Raw genomic sequence first — 18,237 nt, forward strand, 5'->3', positions numbered from 1 at the left:
GTTTTGGTGTTTTAGCCAGAGTCAGATTCGCAGTCAGAGTCGTGGAGTTTTGGTGTTTTAGCCAGAGTCAGATTCGCAGTCAGAGTCGTGGAGTTTTGGTGTTTTAGCTGGAGTCGGAGTCGGATGGTAAGGAAAAGTCAGAGTCGGTAGATTTTTACGCGACTCCACAGCCCTGGCAGGATTGTGGAGTCGGAGTCGTGGAGTTTTGGTGTTTTAGCCGGAGTCAGATTGGTAAGGAAAAGTCGGAGTCGGAGTTGGAGTCAGTAGATTTTTACGCGACTCCACAGCCCTGGTTTTCACGAAATACATCAGAGATGTCATGTGGCTGACATGAGTGACATTTCAAGATAGTCACATGATAAAGTGGAGTTCTGTGACAGATTTTGTATGTATCTGCCATCCAGTGTGATACTTTATGACAGAAATGAGCTTAAGCAATTGCAACCCTAATGCTACCGAGTTGTTGAGTAGTCCTATGGTATTTTGTTTATAGCATTTTTTATATGCATTGGTAACAAAAATTATGTGTTTTAAAAATATCTTATCAAATATGTGTTTTCAAAGAAACTTAAAAGAAATTGTGTAATGCTAAGAATCTATAGTTTTACTACACTTTTTTAGAATAAAGCCTTCCTGTTGCTAGATGACAGTTGGATAAAATCTGGAACAATCCCAGAACATTATACNTTTACGCGACTCCACAGCCCTGGCAGGATTGTGGAGTCGGAGTCGTGGAGTTTTGGTGTTTTAGCCGGAGTCAGATTGGTAAGGAAAAGTCGGAGTTGGAGTCAGTAGATTTTTACGCGACTCCACAGCCCTGGTTTTCACAAAATACATCAGAGATGTCATGTGGCTGACATGAGTGACGTTTCAAGATAGTCACATGATAAAGTGGAGTTCTGTGACAGATTTTGTATGTATCTGCCATCCAATGTGATACTTTGACAGAAATGAGCTTAAGCAATTGCAACCCAAATGCTACCGAGTTGTTGAGTAGTCCTATGGTATTTTGTTTATAGCATTTTTTATATGCGTTGGTAACAAAAATTATGTGTTTTAAAAATGTCTTATCAAATATGTGTTTTCAAAGAAACTTAAAAGAAATTGTGTAATGCTAAGAATCTATAGTTTTACTACACTTTTTTAGAATAAAGCCTTCCTGTTGCTAGATGACAGTTGGATAAAATCTGGAACAATCCCAGAACATTATACATTAAACAGTATAATATTTCACACATAATATTAAATATATATTCATTTATATAAAATACACCACAATATTAGTACATTTTGGCTTTTATTTAACTGAACTGATATAAAGACTTTTTAAACTCTCTCCTGTAGACATAGGAGGATCTGTTGGGCAATGAGATTTTAAATGTTTTATTCAGGAACATAACAAATATATTTAGTGGTTTACAGTGGTGCGTGTATTATGTGGTGTTGTTATATGTTAAATAAATTTAACATCATTGTTGGTTAGCCAGTTCCAGAATGGGACCTTGACATATATGGGTTGATTCTCTCGTGGAAATCTCTCAGGCTTCATTCTGGACTTAAATCTAGTCAAGGTTAGCTCAAAAGAGTAGGCTAATACCTTTACTGCTTTAGTCATCTGGCTATTAATGAAAACATATTTTTGGATAAGAAGTTATATTATTCTGATATCTACTAGTTGTATCCAGCAAAATATTTGCTGTAAAAAATTGTTAACTTACAAATAAATAGGGAAAATAAAGCAAATAAATTTATTTATATAAAATTTATTAATATGACACAATTTCTTGGCATACAATATTAGTAATTTATTGAATTGGAAACACCTTAGTGCAGCGATTTCCAACTCGAGGTGCGCGATAGGTACAGAAAAAAGTTAGTTATTATGGCAGAAAAAATATCATTATGAATAATATCACTGTTTTTCCTCATCACATGCCCTTCATTTCTTTCAAAAGATTTGAATAATCATGTAAATACTGTCACAATTAATTGGCATGCAGAAATGAATACCTAAGTTGACAACATTTAATTGAACATAGTTTTTTGTTTCTTTTTCATCTACCCAATCCATAATAGTTCTTTTTTTGTTTAGGAGCCATTTCATTCATAAGAAATGATATCAGACTGACCAAACCTTAATTAACGATCACCTTTCTGTTAATAACAAAAAATAAAAATAATAATTAATAATTAGAAATTAATGAAACTTAAAAAATAATTTGAATGAATAAAAGAATGTCAACTTGAGAAGTTATTCTCAGAAACATCTTAATTTTGGATAAGAATAAGAGCCAGAATGTCAAGGAGAACATGCTATGGCAAAAGTGAAATTGGGCACATTTTTGCTTTTAATTATTTTAAATGATATTAAACAGTAAAATTGATGCATTAAGGGACATCTACATTAAATAAGCTTCAAAATAATGTATAAAATGTGTGATAATCCATACAAAAGTACCATGAATTGGAAACAGATTTAAGTAAAAAAAGCAAACTCAGTTTTATTTAGTTATGCCACTATCAAAGAAAAGCAGTAATATAATTTCCATATTTGATTGTGAATTAATAATTTTCATAATTTGAAGAATAACGAAAGATTTAATTGTTAATTGTATTAAAATTTAAATAATTAAACTTCAATCTATTTGCTAGTTCATTTTATAAATATATTGTTAAAAGGATGATATTATTGGAATTTTTATGTTTATATTTTATCTGCATAGCATATATGCTTACAGTTGTTTGTTACATTATTAATTTATGAAGCCTTCATTAAATTAAATCATTTTATCATTTTGCAACACTCACTAATAATAATAATAACAAATTTATAACCTATTGATGCAACTCAACTTTATACTGCCTTCTATGGAATGATGAAGATCCCATGGAAGACAATTTTTGCAGTGAAATATACATACATTGTCCCAACCAATGACGAGATTGGCATAAACACAGTTTATGTCAGATACACCCGAAGATCCCTTCATCAGAGACTCACTTAGCATTATGATGATATAAGAGGATCTGCTACAATTTTATCTTCCTTTGCACAACTTCCTACACAAAAATAGATTGGCAAGTGACCAAAACCATCTGTCATCCCTCAGTTGCCAACATCATAGAGAAGTGTGAATGTGAAATTTATAACCACTCTGTTATAAACATATGTATAAACAGCCAGGCAGGGAGAAGGAACAAGAACCATCTTCTCTCTTCTTGGCAATATGTCCTTAGTCTTTTGCATCAATTATAATTGCTGTAGTCCACCTGTCTCAATTGTTTACTCTATCACGATCTATTTAATCTTCCTTCCACACTGGCATTTCACTTTCAACTGTCCATATCTGAAGATGGCCTATTAATTGATATTTGAAATTAGTTCTTATTTTTTCTTCTTTAAATTAACAATTTTTGATAAGTAGAAATTTTATTTTTTTTTAAAGAAGAGACAGTTCTAAATCTTTTATTTTTTAATCTATTAAAAAACCCCTTATTCCTTACAAAATTTTCTATGTATGCACGTATGCACAGGCATTGCATTATATCTCAGAACTAGATGAACATAAAATTTTGAAACTTGGCAGCAGGGCTGTGGAGTTGCGTAAAAATCTACCGACTCCGACTTTTCCTTACCATCCGACTCCGACTCTGTTTCATATACATAACAAGTTGGTAAGTAAAAGGGAGTCGGCGGATTTTTTGACGACTCCGACTCCGACTCCACAGCCCTGCTTGGCAGGATTATTTCTGTATATGAGGCATTGATTGCTATTAAATTTTAATGGTTAAAGATTGAGAGTGGTGAAATAAAAGGGGAATTGTGTGTCATATCTCAAGTAGGATTAGACTTAACAAAAATTTTACTGGTTATTTACAACTTTTTTAAAAACTTTCTCCCTATCCTCAAAAATAAGCCTTTTTTTATAGCAATTAATAATACACAAAGTTATTTTTAAATTAAATCTCGTAACAGTAGCAGCATGCATGATTTTGACTTTGAGCCGGTAGCTTAGTGATTTTTAAACTTAAATATTTTTTTAATAGAGAAATTTATCATAATTTAACAAAACTACTACTACTAAGGTTTTATTATTATTTAAATTTTATATCTTAGTATAACTAAGAAAAATTATTGGACTTCCTGGTTCCCTTTACCTCCTGTTTAAGTGTCAAGAAAGTCGAGCGAGATCTCTTGCCAGATTTTTAATTTTGACATTTGACAATAATACATTTTATTAGCGAAGAGAAACAATTGCTAAAAATATTTTTTAAGAAGTAACTTTGTATTTTTCTTATAAATTATATCTAACATTTAGTAAGCTTTGGCGCGACAAAATTTTACAGTTTGCATTATAATTTTGATGAATTTTTCTTAAATTTAAATTAAAAAGTATATTATTGAATGTGGATATAATTTTTTTATTTAAAAGTTTAAGCATTATGCATTCGAGTAGTTTTCTAGAAATAAAAATTAATATTCGATAAATGATTATAATGCAATATATTAATATATTTTGTACACGAGTCTTTGTTATATATCACACAAAATTTATCATAAAATTAAAGTAGAATATGACTGTATAAAATGTATTTACGAAATAAGACAATTGTTAATGCATTATAATTAAGTTTTTGCTGAAGTATATCATTTAAATATATATTATTATTAATTTGTTACTAAATTATATATATATATACATATATATTTCTTTAACAGGAGGAAGCGGCTTATTGCTTATATAATAAAGCATTAGAATTGCAAAAGCAAGGAGATAAATTACAAGCTGAAGAAACATTCAAAGAACTGTTACAAACGCAATTTATTTCTAAGGTAATAATTTCATTTGTTATGAAAGTAAATAGTATGATGATTGTAATTTTTTTTTTATAAATCATAAGTTGAGAAAAATTATTATTTTATAATATCTAAATAAATATAACACTGTATAATGTATATTGATAATGATAATGTTACTGACAGCTATAAACAAATATAAACATTCAAACCTGACAATTATATATTAAAGCCAAATAATTGCCGAATTATATCAGGCTATATTACTACTACTATTATTAATTAAATGTTAGATTAATTAATGGCCTTAGGCACTGAATCATCTCCAGCTGGTGCTATAAGTAACTGAGTACGGTTATATCTAAATTAATAAGTTCTAGAAGCTAGGATCGAATGAAGGTCCAGGTAGAGTTACTGGCAACACGACTACATGGTATGTGGGAGTTGCGGGTTCGAGTCCCACTTTGGGCAATTAATTTTATTATAATTATTAAATTTAGCAAGAGATGGCACTTGATGCCTGTCTCTAGCATTTAATTAATAGTAAATAGCAATAGTTTAGCTTTGATACTGACAGCCTTTACTTTTGAGGACTGGAATTCATTATTAAAGATGATACACCAGTCCTAGTAGTTCATGCTTCTCTCTAAACATACCACTACAAACAAAGCTGAAAATGTTGGAGTGCTAATGGCAGGATGTATAACAGTTTCTATGCATTCAAATTTGCTTCTGCTAGTTTCCTGTCAATGGTTTAGGAAGAGACAGGGTTTTGTCTGTCTCCAAATGGTGGCCAAAGATGCCAGTTAACTGTTTTGCTTGTGATCATCTCTTCTGGTGGTCTGTTTGAAGTATCCAGAGCTTGCCTGTTGTGTAGGTAGTGATTATAAGGCACTCTATTGGCAATCAGACCACACTGTAAACATTTACAGCACATACAATATGCTCGTCTTAAATAAAAAAAATATATAAATTAAGTTTTTATTAAAACCAATGTTTTTATTTTTTATATTCAAGAGTTTTATATGAAATATGATCCTTCTTAAAGACAAGATATGGCAAATTTTTAAATTGTCCAAAGTAAATACTAGAGTAGAATGTGTGTAAATTATTTATAATGCTAATATTATAAATATAAATATTATTCATATCAAACTTGAAATGATTGTAAACATGTAAAAATTCTAATCAAATTTAATATAATTTTTTAAAGTATTTTATTTAAAAATTATCTTAAATATTGAACCATTTGCAATCATTTTAAGCTGTAAAAAATCATTGCAATTTCTATTAAAAAAAATTCATATTTCATGATATAAAACATCACATAATCTCGAATACTTCATTTATATATTATCGTCATAATGATTAAATTGTTTATTATTTTAAAAAAATTACATTCTGAGTAATATATGGAATTTTAAATAACTTAGGCTGCTCCAAGAGAAGATGAAGATGGCCCACTCTCTCCAGCTCACACGCTCAAATATTTGGCATGTAAAAATATGGCTAGCATTGCAGCAGAAAGGGAGGATTATAACACTGCCATGGAATCTTATTTAGATGTAAGAAAATTAAAAACAAATAGCTATTAAGTTCTGTCTCGATTGTATTGAAATGATACATTTTGTGATTAAAACTTTTCAGGCTATCAATATTGATGCCACTGATGTTACTATATGGTACAAAATGGGATTAGTAGCATTGAAACTACATAATTATCCTCTTGCAAGATTATCTTTTGAAGAGGTAAAAATTTTATCATAATTCATCATTTATTATTATTAAGAATAACCTGTGCATGTATAGTCTGAGCATGCATCTAATCAGAAATGGTCATTTTTTTTATTTATACATAAGAGTTTATTCATCACTTTATGCATACACTTCTATTGTATGCATAAAGTGATGAATAACTTCTATTTATACACCACAACATCAGCAATCTTTTATGCATACACTTCGATTGCATGTTTAGAAACTATTTGCTAATGAAACTATACACTTTGTGATCTTTCTGCCATCTCTCTCTCATCCAGTTATCATTCTCTGAGATGAATCCCTATCTTATGCTTTGTAAATGCTTTAAAAATTGTTTTCTCAATCAAAATGCTTTTGACTCTTGGATTGAAACAGTTCGACTGAGAGGGAATGATTGATTTGTAATGTCTTCAAGATTTCTTACTCGACTAAATGCAATGTAACTCAGTCCAACTGATCATTCTTTTTTGCCTAAATCAATTATCATGTCGTGTCCTTGTGTTATTCTTTGTGATTTGTGTATTGTTATATAGTGTGCTGAATTTGTAATTGTTTTCTTGAGCACTCTGATCCCAAATACTTCTATTTTTTTCACTACTGGAACAGTCCAACTTTATCAAAAAATATCTGTCCACTATAATTTTCGAATTTTATCAGTACCATCTATCTCCAGCAAATTTTTAAGGCAATTTACCATGTTTTTTTATTTTATTTTGAAAGTTGATCTACGATCTTGAAAAAGTATACTTGTATATAGAAATGTTTAAACATTAATAAAGTAAAGATTACATTACAGATACTAGTCATATCTTCACTGCTTGCCATGTCCAATCATAAGGAACAACTGTTTTCTATTGTAGAGACAACCTTTCTTTAGAGGCTATGCCTCTGAATAAATTTTATTAAATTGTAATTATGCCAGCCCTTTTTACAAAGTGTTAAAGTACATTCATTTAAAGTCATATTTTACTGCGCACTTTAAAAGTTGTTTGATAAACTTGTACAATGTAAAAGTACGTTAATGGTTGCATCGTTCTGGTCATTACCAACATTTACCAATTTCAGCCTAAAAAAATAAGCTTATTTTGTTTGAAATTTCTTTTCTAACCGTTCCTTGATCACATCTTGACACATCAGTCTAAGAGTAAGGTAATAACTTCCCAGATTAAATTGACAAACTCATTATTTTAAAAACTGCACAATGCAGAATTGTAACCTGAATTATCACAAATTCAAAATTAGCAAGACTCTGCTGTAGTTTTGAAACATACATACAACTAACATTGCTTTGTTTATAATGATAGTTGTCACATTTTCTTGTCAAGCTTAATTCACACTGACAGTGAATTACTAATGAAAGTGAATAACACATCGTGCATGTTATTATTTCCAGTGAATTTTACCATTTTGCAAATTGCTTAGAAGTTTGAAACTATTGAACTTTTTCGCTAGTAAAAAAATTTTGCCACTTATCACAGTGCTGTTTGTTGTCAGGTATTTCTAGTAGTTTATAAGATGGTTACAAAATTATCACACAACAGAAAATACATCAAAATTAATGAGATATCCTTGCAATTATTATTTTTTTAAACATTTTCCTCACCCAACATTGATTTTTTTTTTTTAATGTATCTTTCACTTTTTATAACAAATATGCAATAGCGGTTAAAACAGAATGTCGAAAGTGTTTTGTTTTTACCAATGACTTTTTTTATTTCTTGCTCATAAATGATTGGTTGCTCAAAATTGCAATTGTTTTTTGCTTTTTGCAGATCAGTTTTGCATTCTTTTTTCACTTTTTGAATTTGCTTTTTGCTATTCGCTCAGTGTGAACTAAGCTTTTCCAGTTTCAAATTTCTAAACTTTAGTAATTTCTGAAATATGAGGATATTCTAGCTTTGAATCATCCAAAAATTAGAAAACAAATTTTAATTAAACAAGTAATTTTTACATAACATATAATAGGAAACTCCAGGGAAATTTGTAAAATTTGAATTATCCAAATACTCTATTCAAATTAACCAAGTTTGAATTAACAAATTTTGACTGTGTTTATTTTTTTACAAGTTAGCTGTTAACATATTTGGATTCAATGCTATAAAAGCACCAATTTTCAATCTGGGTTGTCTTAACTCTATTTGAAATGTTAGAATTGATTTTCTCCACGAGTGGGTCACAGAGTTCTTTAGCTGATATAATAGTGCCTTTTCTAAGGTGAAAACTGAATTAAAAAATTATTTTTAATCATTGATTGAATAATGGGATATTGAGCTGTAATATTTTATTTAAGTCATTCTGTACCTTGAAAATTTACCTTAAGCATGAATATACAAATTTAAAAAAGTATTTTTTTTTTAATTTCAATTGCACAAAAGCAATAATTTAATTTTCAAACAAACAGATTATAGATGATGATATAAAATAGTAATAATAACGTTAAGAGTTTATATTAATCATACATTTCTTTATTTTAAGGGACTTAAATGTAATCCAAAACATTGGCCTTGTTTGGATAATGTGATAACTGTGCTTTATGTTTTAAATGATTATGCTAGTAAGTAAAATTTTTGATTATTATATATTTTAGAAAAATTATTCTCTCATATACACGTGTCCAAAACTTAAGGACAAACACAGTTACTAGAGACAATATCTAGGAAAAATCACTTGATGACACAATGCTGTGTATGCTGCATTACAGTTCTATGTGGACATATTCTATGTCGACTGGGGTCTCTGCCTCAGTATTGGTAAGCACTTTCCATCTATTCTCCATCTACATATATCTTCTTCACCAAAGACTTACTTAATTTGCTTTGAATTGTAAAATCCTACAAGTTGATGTGTTACACTGTGTTAGACGTCAAGTAATAAACAAAATTTGTCTGCGTTATCTACAGTTCTCTCTATTCAAGTACAAACATTGTCTGTCCTTAAGTTTTGAACATTTACAGTATAACAAATATCAAGAGCCTTTCACTGTTTTATTTGCGTGATGCTACATCATGCCAAAGCATGACAAATGGAATATAATCAATGAGAAAGTAATTTCTATAAGTAGTGTTTGTATGCATGTGTTATGAACATATCACATTGATGTATGATATACATACTGAAGAACTAAAATAAAATAATAATAGTATAAATTATGTAAAGAATGTGGCTTTATAGCACTTGATTTTCATCAGTGGCTTGAAAACACACATTCCATAAAAATAAAAAATATGTCTGTGAATTATATTCATTTAGAATTAAAATTTAATTTTAATTAAAGTTTTTTTTACTTCGAAAATATTGATATTTTTTACTTTTTTTTAAAATGTGACTATAAAAATAAATAATTATTTTTCAGATTGTCTTTACTACATATCAATAGCATTAGAACGAGAATGCTCATATATTAAAGGATTAACTTTTCGAAATCAAATTTACGAGGAACACGATGGGCTTCGTTCATATTGCGAAGATTTTTTTAAAAAATGGTAAAATTTATTTTCTACTCTCTTTGTTTAACTGACTTTTTTTCTTTTATTTATCTTTTGTACTGAAAACATATGAAAATGTTTAAAATTTGTATGAGTTTTAAACTTCAGATAATTATATTGAACCACTTTGTACACAGGATTTTTAATTATATTTTGTTGAATTAGATATCGCATTCACTAATTACTTTAATTTGAAACTATTTCAGTGATGAATCTATTTACAAAGCATCTTTTGATAAATCTGAAGGTCAAAAGGTATGTTTTGATAAATAAAAAAATAATTTAATTATAATAAAAATCCAAAATTTATTGAACTACAAATATAAGAGTATTTTATTATTAATTTACTACTAATTTAAATAAACTTTTTTTTATTTTGTAATTTTGGTTCTTTATAATAAGAATAAAACTTAAAACAATACTTAACAATCATGTTTCATTTATTAACTGTTGCGTAACCATTTTATTTTGTTCAATAATTTAAATTCAATTTAACATTTTTCAGTTATTAATGAACCAATTCATCTGTTTTTCTGAGTTTTACATTTTTAGATTAGAACATTTTTTGATTAATTAAGGTTGAATCTATTTTTAAACATTTTTATTTAAATAAAGCAGCATATCGACATTATTATTAATTAATCAAAAGAATGTTCCTAGCTTCTTGTAAGCTAACATGCAACATATGAATGTTGGAGATGTTATTTTTCTTTTTAAACACTACTATTTTTACTGTTTAGAAGCACTCAACAATCATAGATTTAATAAATATCAGAATTTGTTTGTTTCTCCAAGTTATCGAGACAACCTTATCATGCACCGGGTATGTTTGAGGTTGAGATTTTTATGTAGAAGTGCTCAAAACTTGCTGTTCTTGGAAATGTTTGTGGGTTATCCTTTTAGAGATGACAAATGCCAAGAAATGATGCTGTGCTAGGTAAAATTAGTTAGCTTGTGCATGAGTTTTCTAAAGACTTTTCCAAAGAAATTAGTACACGAATTTGATATGAGAAACAGAAATATTTAGCACACTTGGAATCAATAATTATCATGGAAACAGAACAGTACAGTACTGTTCATGTACCTCGATAATTAGAGTACATGTGTATGTACGAGGGCGGTTTTTTTTTCAAGCTCTGATAGTCTGTAAAAAAAAGACAAGTGTTAAATAACAAAATGAATTTATTACCAAAAGTTAGGTACAAACATGGTTACTTTTCGACATAATCACCCTGAAGATTGAGGAATTTGTTGTATCTGTGGACAAGGTTTTCTATCCCCTTGTCATAGAATGTTGCCTCCAGTGAATTGAGATGGATCCTAATGTTGTTTTGAAGATCGTCAGTAATCTCAAACCTCTGCCTTGCTAGCCACATTTTCATTCAGGAAAGCGGTGGGAGTCTTCACACATTAAAAAGTTCCAAGCCCAGTGGAAATCTTCACCACCTTTAAACACCCAGCATATAGCCCCGATTTAGCACCGAGCGACTTCCACCTCTTTCCTGAACAGAAAAAGTGGCTAGGAGGGCAGAGGTTTGAGACTAATGACGATCTTCAAAAATAACATTAGGGACCATCTCGAGTCATTAGTGGCAACATTCTATGACAAGGAGATGGAAAAGCTCATCCACAGATAGAACAAATGCCTCAATCTTCACAGTGATTATGTCGTAAAGTAACCACGTTTGTACCTAACTTTTGGTAATAAATTCATTTTGTTATTTACACTTGTCTTTTGTTTTTTATGGACCATCGAAGCTTGAGAAAAAAAAAAACCAGCTTACTTATATGCAATAATAAAGTTATGCTAGACTTTAGACTTTCTATACTTCATTTTATATTTCAAGTCAAGCATCTGTTTGATGAAACTTCAATGAAGTTAGCAGACATTTTGATAGAGTATAATACATTTAGAGTTTATTTATAGTTTAAAAATACATTAATTTTTATAGAACCTTTTTTTTTATTCAGCTCGGTTTCGATATTTATCTACAGAATATGCATTATTTGTCATATATTCATACACTGTTAGTCTGTATTATAATTGGGCTGCAATTTGAAAAATTGTAGACCTATAAATTTCCACTGTTGTCTGTCTATCTTTCCTTAACCTCGAGAACAGAGTTAGATAGATGAAAATTGAGACGAGATATGGAAAGCTTAGAGTGATTGTTATATTTCGTGATTTATTTATTAACTTTCCATAATTACTATAATTATAAAATTGGTTAATTACTGATAATACAAAATTACAAAAGAAATATAAGTTTACATTTGATATACTTAATGTTAATTATTATAAAATATACTTATGTTCTAGTTTGATATATAAATTTACCTTTAAAATAAACATTGTCAAACTCCAGAATATAATATGTATTATATATATATATATTCATACATACAGTGGAAACTCAATTGTCTGAACTTGATAGGACTTTTTGTATAGGATTGTAGAATTGATGGAGAAGGCAATACAACATAAGGGGAATGTCTTCCAAGAGGACTTTTTATGAGAAACTGGCTTCTATTTAGCTGTTAGACACATGAAGAAAACCTGAAAAACTTCACGTGGCCAGCTCGTTAAGTGAACTGATACCGACCAACTATTGTTGTCAGTGGTTTTATCCAATTGGCCACTGGTGGTGCCCACCAGTGTTTTTGTGTCTTTGGTACATCAAGCATTGTATATTTCACAAACAATAAATATTGTAAAGCAATTACTATATTTGAAGGTAAATTTATTTACTCAAAATCTAATGCAATGTTGTATGTATTATGATTTAGTTTTGTGGCACTGCAATTAGCAGATGACGTAGTTATTTCCAATTATACAGAAATTTTGCTCTCTTTGTATTATACTTTCTGATATGTATACAATGTTATACAGTTTAGTTTCTTTTCTTTTTGAAAACAAGTTTTGGGTACTCAAGTTTCCACTGTGTATATATATATAATAATTTATTATTGTGTAGCATTATATTGAATTATTAAACAAAAAGTTTACTTTACAAAGTAGATTTAGTAAAACTGAGCCAGCCACGCTTATTTCTTTCATGCTAAGTGACACAAGAAACATTTAAGCCTGAAACGTTTATTTTCTAGGGCCTCTAGGGATGACATTTAAAATGCTAGATAAATAAATCAGTAGCAAGTGATGTACCGTTGGCTCTTGGTATTGCCAAGTCTGCTCCTTGCAAGTAAACTCATTGTTTGATTGTTTTATTTTAAATGGCATCTAAAATTTATAATTTTTTTAATCGTGATTTTAGTTTATAGATGAAGCACTAACTATGAGAGAGAAAAAACGGGAATTATCGAAATCATCGCCACTTCCGGAATTAAAATTTAAACAACCTCTAGTCGAATTTAAGTAAGTTTTAATATGAAAAGCCTTCTATGTTTACAGTTTTTTGTTGTTTATTGTTGATTTGTAGTAATAATACTTCTGTAATGTTTCATTCATATGCATAAATATTGACCTTATTTTATACTTTAATTTATATATTCTCATTATATTTGCATTTTAACACTGTCAAAGCATTTTTTATTGTGCTATTTTAACACAATGATAATTAATAAAATATATTATATTTCATTTTCTTTTGAAATGAACTCTTAAAATGAGCCTGTGAAGATAGTGAGATTTAATATATCATTTTTTTAAAATAAATTACATAAATTAAAGTGTAAATATTTGTAAATTTTATTGTAAACAAAAACTTAGAATAGGTAAGTGTATTTTTTCACTTCCCTTTCTCCCTCTTTTCTTACTCCACCCCCATTTTTTAAAATTTGGATCATCATCTCCTGGACTTGCTGGCTTTCAATCTCTTCTTAGATATTCCCTGTATTCAAATTATCCTGTTTTCTCTACATTTTCTTAGGATATCTTTTTGTATCTTTTTGCTGGAGTAGGTGAAGATGTCCTTAAATCTCCGAAGCATTTCTTCATCGGAAGAAGTCATTTAATTCAACTCGAGTCCCTGTATTTTTTTCAATAGTAAATATTTCTTATAAACTATATAGAATACAATCAATACTAGAGAGGTTGAGGCGCATGTTTTAAACGTGTAAACGTGTACATGTGACGTTCGGCGCCGCTTTCCCGTAAGCCTAAAAGTTTGACAATGGTGTTTGGATAGTCGGTGGAATCACGCTCGACATTCCAAACACCATTGTCAAACTTTTAGGCTTACGGGAAAGCGGCGCCGAACGTCACACGTACACGTTTTCACGTTTAAAACGTGCGCCTCAACCTCTCTACTGTTTTTCTTGACTGTTTCTTTATGCAGCATTTAACAGTGCCCTTTTTTTTCACTATATCTTAATCACCTCCTTTGCCACCTTAAATCTCATATTGCAGCTTGTGCCAGTAACATAATATTGATTTGTTTCGATTCATCGATCTTACAATTTGACATCTTTTTGATGAAAAAAACCTATTTAAATCTGTTAATTTGGAAATGAACATGCAAAAAACTGTGGTTGTGTGTTTTGCTTCAATCCGCAATCCTCCTCTACCAGCTTTTTATTTCTATTCTGTTCCTATTAATTACGTCACATCTTTTAACAATTTGCGTATATTTTTTGACGATAATACTTTTAAAAATTATGTCGATAAATTGGTTAAATCCTTAGCTATCGGGCATGAAATTTTATGTCATTTTTGTAAGTCTGTCTTTTCTAAAAGTGCTCAGAGTGCTATTTCTTTTTACCAACTTTTGGTCTTGTATTGTTTATAGAATGCCCGTATGGACTATGGCACCACCTTTCCTTTTGGACAAGATTGCCATACACTGGATAAGATTTATCTATCTTTTAACAGATTATACAATTTACCTTGTACTCAAATCAATCTGTTTGTTTTTGAGGTGGATGTCATTTGTCTTTCAGGACTTCCCTGTATTTTGTAAAAAATAAATAAAATGCTAGTGTATTTAAAAATTAAAGATACTGTTAATTCATTGAAATATTTAGATAATAAAATTCAATTTTAATTTTTTACATGTGAAAATACGGTTAATGTATACATACATCTTCGATAAATTTCAGATGGAAACAGTTAGGCGAAAGGTTGATATCTATGTACGATTATATTCTGAATTCAAATCCGAGAATTGTAAGTTCGTAAATACTTGTTTTTGCTCTTAAGTATTCTGACTAGATTTTGTAATTATTGTCAAAATTAGTCTTTTGGATGTAGACTCAACTTGGCAACGTATTTAGAAACTCTTGAGAAACCACTGCCAGAAACAAAACCGGAACAGGAAAAAAGATCGTCGTCACCCGCTACCGTTTCGTCGTCGTCCGAAGCATACAGCATTCCTTTGGCTTCTCCCGCATCGGTCCCAACTTCCCAGTCTAGTCAAGCATTACAGTTGTGTTCTCAAGAAAAAGTGACTTCAACGGGAGGTACTTAGACATAACGACTCTTAACATTCATTTTAAAAATCTAATTACCATTATATTTTTATTAGAAATATCGATATTAATGGAAACAGAAGAAACGCCGATCGGTTGCGTTGTAACCACTGCGACAAGTACAGAAATTAGAACCGTACACTCGGAAAGTACGTCGTGCCTAGAGAGAGGTCGCAGGTGTCCTCAGAAACGAGGACCGAAACGTAAACGGTTAATTATGGAAAGTATGGATTCTGGAATCAAAAGAAGATCTGCTAGAGTAATTATTTTTCATACTAAGTTAATTATAAAATAGTGATTTCTATTATTCTGGAATACTACATTAACTAAATTCCTAATACAGTAAAAATATATGAAAGAACTGCACAAGACTACATAAACTTTCCTGTTTTTTCCTCCTGGGCAGGTTATTACTTCATAACACGAAGTAATCTTTCTAGGATTAAATAATTTTAAAAAACAAAGATATAATTATAAATTCTTTTATAAAGAAACAAATATATATATATATATTTGTTATACTGTATATATATATATATATATACAGTAGAATCTCATTTTAATGGATCACTTGGGCCACTGAAAATTATCTGTTGTTCTGAGAATCTTATATANAAAAATAACACTAATTTTTTGATGTTTTCTGTTTTATATATATACAGTAGAATCTCATTTTAATGGATCACTTGGGCCACTGAAAATTATCTGTTGTTCTGAGAATCTTATATAGCGAACACAACAGATTATCCCACACACCCAGGAAGATATCCGTTATTTGACCCTCTACATGTAAGAAGTATCTGCACTTGAAGCTATTCAGTCTCTTGATATCTCCATTCTTTATTCTATAGAAACACATGTGTTAAAAGATTGTATATTATGCCATATGTGTATACAACAAAGCCGACAGAGACTATATTTACCGCGAGCACAAAAGGAGGAAAATTACATATGCACATTAGCACTTCACTTTACATCCCAATTTCTTAAAAAATTCATCCATCTTTAATGCTGCTTTCCTGCTTATTGCATACAACAATTATGCCACTTGATATTAGCAGTGCCAAGTACGGCCTTTCGTTTATGTCGAAACCTGTCGGGAAGGTCTTCACAACTTGAAAAGACTCGATGACCTTTATAAATTTTGGCACTACGCTTGGACCGGCGCTGGTGGCTCCTCCTCAACTGGCCCGCTGACTCTCTTCATACAGTTCTTCAATTGTATGGTATCCCAGATGTAACAAGTGCTTTGTCAAACTCTACAAATTTCCGGAAACACCCAAATGTTAATGATTTTGAAAAAATGCAAAGTTTATAATAGATTTTGCTAGAAAAAAATCTGTATGATATGTTCTTTAATTATCAAACTATATGATTTTAAAACATAACATTTAAAGAACAAGAAGCTACAAGTAAATAAAAAAAAAAACTGTTATTTTGAGTTACAGATCTGCTGAAAGGAGGTAAAATTACATTAATTGGTGGAGTCTGGAGGAAAAATTTGTTATTCCGAGAAACTGTTGTTCGACAGTTTGTTAAAATGAGATTCTACTGTGTACACATATATGTTTTTTCATGTGTAATTTCTGTTTTTTTAATCATACTTAGGTAAGAAATACATTGAAGAAACATCAAGAAAACACTTGTGTGAATTATCAAGATCTCTTGAAGAAATTTCTTCCACCAAGTCTTAGGTTTATTTCCTCTTCATATATTAATTTATTAAATACCTTAGAGCTTACTTTTTGATTATTTTAAGTGATGCAAGGGAAGAACTAGATGAGGACGAACACGTTCCTCCCGCAAATGAAATAGGAACCAGCACGTTGACAATGGAAGGAAAAGAACCAAATCAGCATGGTATATTTTCATTGTTACATTTATTAAATCGTTAAATTTTGATTATAGAGTAGAAAAATATGATATTAAATATGATTGAACCTGTCTAATAAAGTCGCGTGCTGTAATAAAGGCCTGTCTCTATTTGGACTTATACAAATCAATGATGATAAATTCACACCTTTGTCGTGTCTAAAGTCACAGTCATTTGTTACGCTCGTTTATTCTGTACAGCATTATGTGAAGTCAAACATGATAGTTCCAGCAGTCTGCATTGTAAGCATTAGTTTTGGTTTTGTTTTTAATGCTACAAGTATTGGCTTAGTGCAGGGGTGTCCAGCCCGCGGGCCGCATGCGGCCCAAGGCAAGTTCCAATGCGGCCCAATAAACGTGTAAACAAAACCGACAAATGTTTTAATTTTTTATTAATTTATTTCAACGGCATAAACTCAAAAAAAAGTTTCACAAAGCCGTAAACCTTTATTCATATTTTATTTTTGAGTGGAAAGAAAACATTTTCAAATATTTGGAGATGTGTGAATGCAGAAGGATTACTAACTAAAGCTGGAGTTGTGACTCAAAGGATTATAGACCCAAATTTGGGAAAAGGAGGGAAAGATGAGAAAGGACAAAAGATGTATTAGTAAGAAACTTTAAATAGATCTTCTGTTAAGCAAATATGGACCCATAATTTTTCAACCTTTTTCACTTCTTTACTTTTTGTCCTTTGCCTCTTTTTCCCCACACTTGGGTCTATAATCTTTTGATTCACAACTCCAGCTTTATTTAGTATTCTTCCAACGTTGCAAGATTTGGCTACATTGGGCCAAATGTGGCTACTTTTTTTTTGCTTGACGTAAAAAATATCATTTGGCGCTTTGGCTACTTTTTCGGCTACATATTATTTATAATTATATTAATCGAATAAAA

At 30.2% G+C, this 18,237-nt stretch overlaps 1 protein-coding gene across 2 annotated transcripts in view; it reads left to right on the forward strand.

Annotated features, from left to right (window-relative positions):
* The window catches only part of LOC111631778 (calcineurin-binding protein cabin-1-like), a 43,245-nt gene that overhangs the window by 2,274 nt on the left and 22,734 nt on the right, over nucleotides 1–18,237 (forward strand). For both annotated transcript variants that reach the window (XM_023376088.1, XM_023376087.1), the window contains 12 exons: nucleotides 4,721–4,834; nucleotides 6,232–6,363; nucleotides 6,446–6,547; nucleotides 9,035–9,113; nucleotides 9,912–10,041; nucleotides 10,251–10,299; nucleotides 13,317–13,417; nucleotides 15,100–15,166; nucleotides 15,237–15,459; nucleotides 15,525–15,727; nucleotides 17,077–17,162; nucleotides 17,228–17,328. In XM_023376088.1, the coding sequence (XP_023231856.1) occupies nucleotides 4,721–4,834; nucleotides 6,232–6,363; nucleotides 6,446–6,547; nucleotides 9,035–9,113; nucleotides 9,912–10,041; nucleotides 10,251–10,299; nucleotides 13,317–13,417; nucleotides 15,100–15,166; nucleotides 15,237–15,459; nucleotides 15,525–15,727; nucleotides 17,077–17,162; nucleotides 17,228–17,328 (1,387 nt within the window). The remainder of the gene's footprint in view (nucleotides 1–4,720; nucleotides 4,835–6,231; nucleotides 6,364–6,445; nucleotides 6,548–9,034; nucleotides 9,114–9,911; nucleotides 10,042–10,250; nucleotides 10,300–13,316; nucleotides 13,418–15,099; nucleotides 15,167–15,236; nucleotides 15,460–15,524; nucleotides 15,728–17,076; nucleotides 17,163–17,227; nucleotides 17,329–18,237) is intronic.

Source organism: Centruroides sculpturatus, unplaced genomic scaffold, assembly GCF_000671375.1.
Source record: "Centruroides sculpturatus isolate CEXI.00-Female unplaced genomic scaffold, Cexi_2.0 scaffold758, whole genome shotgun sequence".
Taxonomy (NCBI): Eukaryota; Metazoa; Arthropoda; class Arachnida; order Scorpiones; family Buthidae; genus Centruroides; species Centruroides sculpturatus.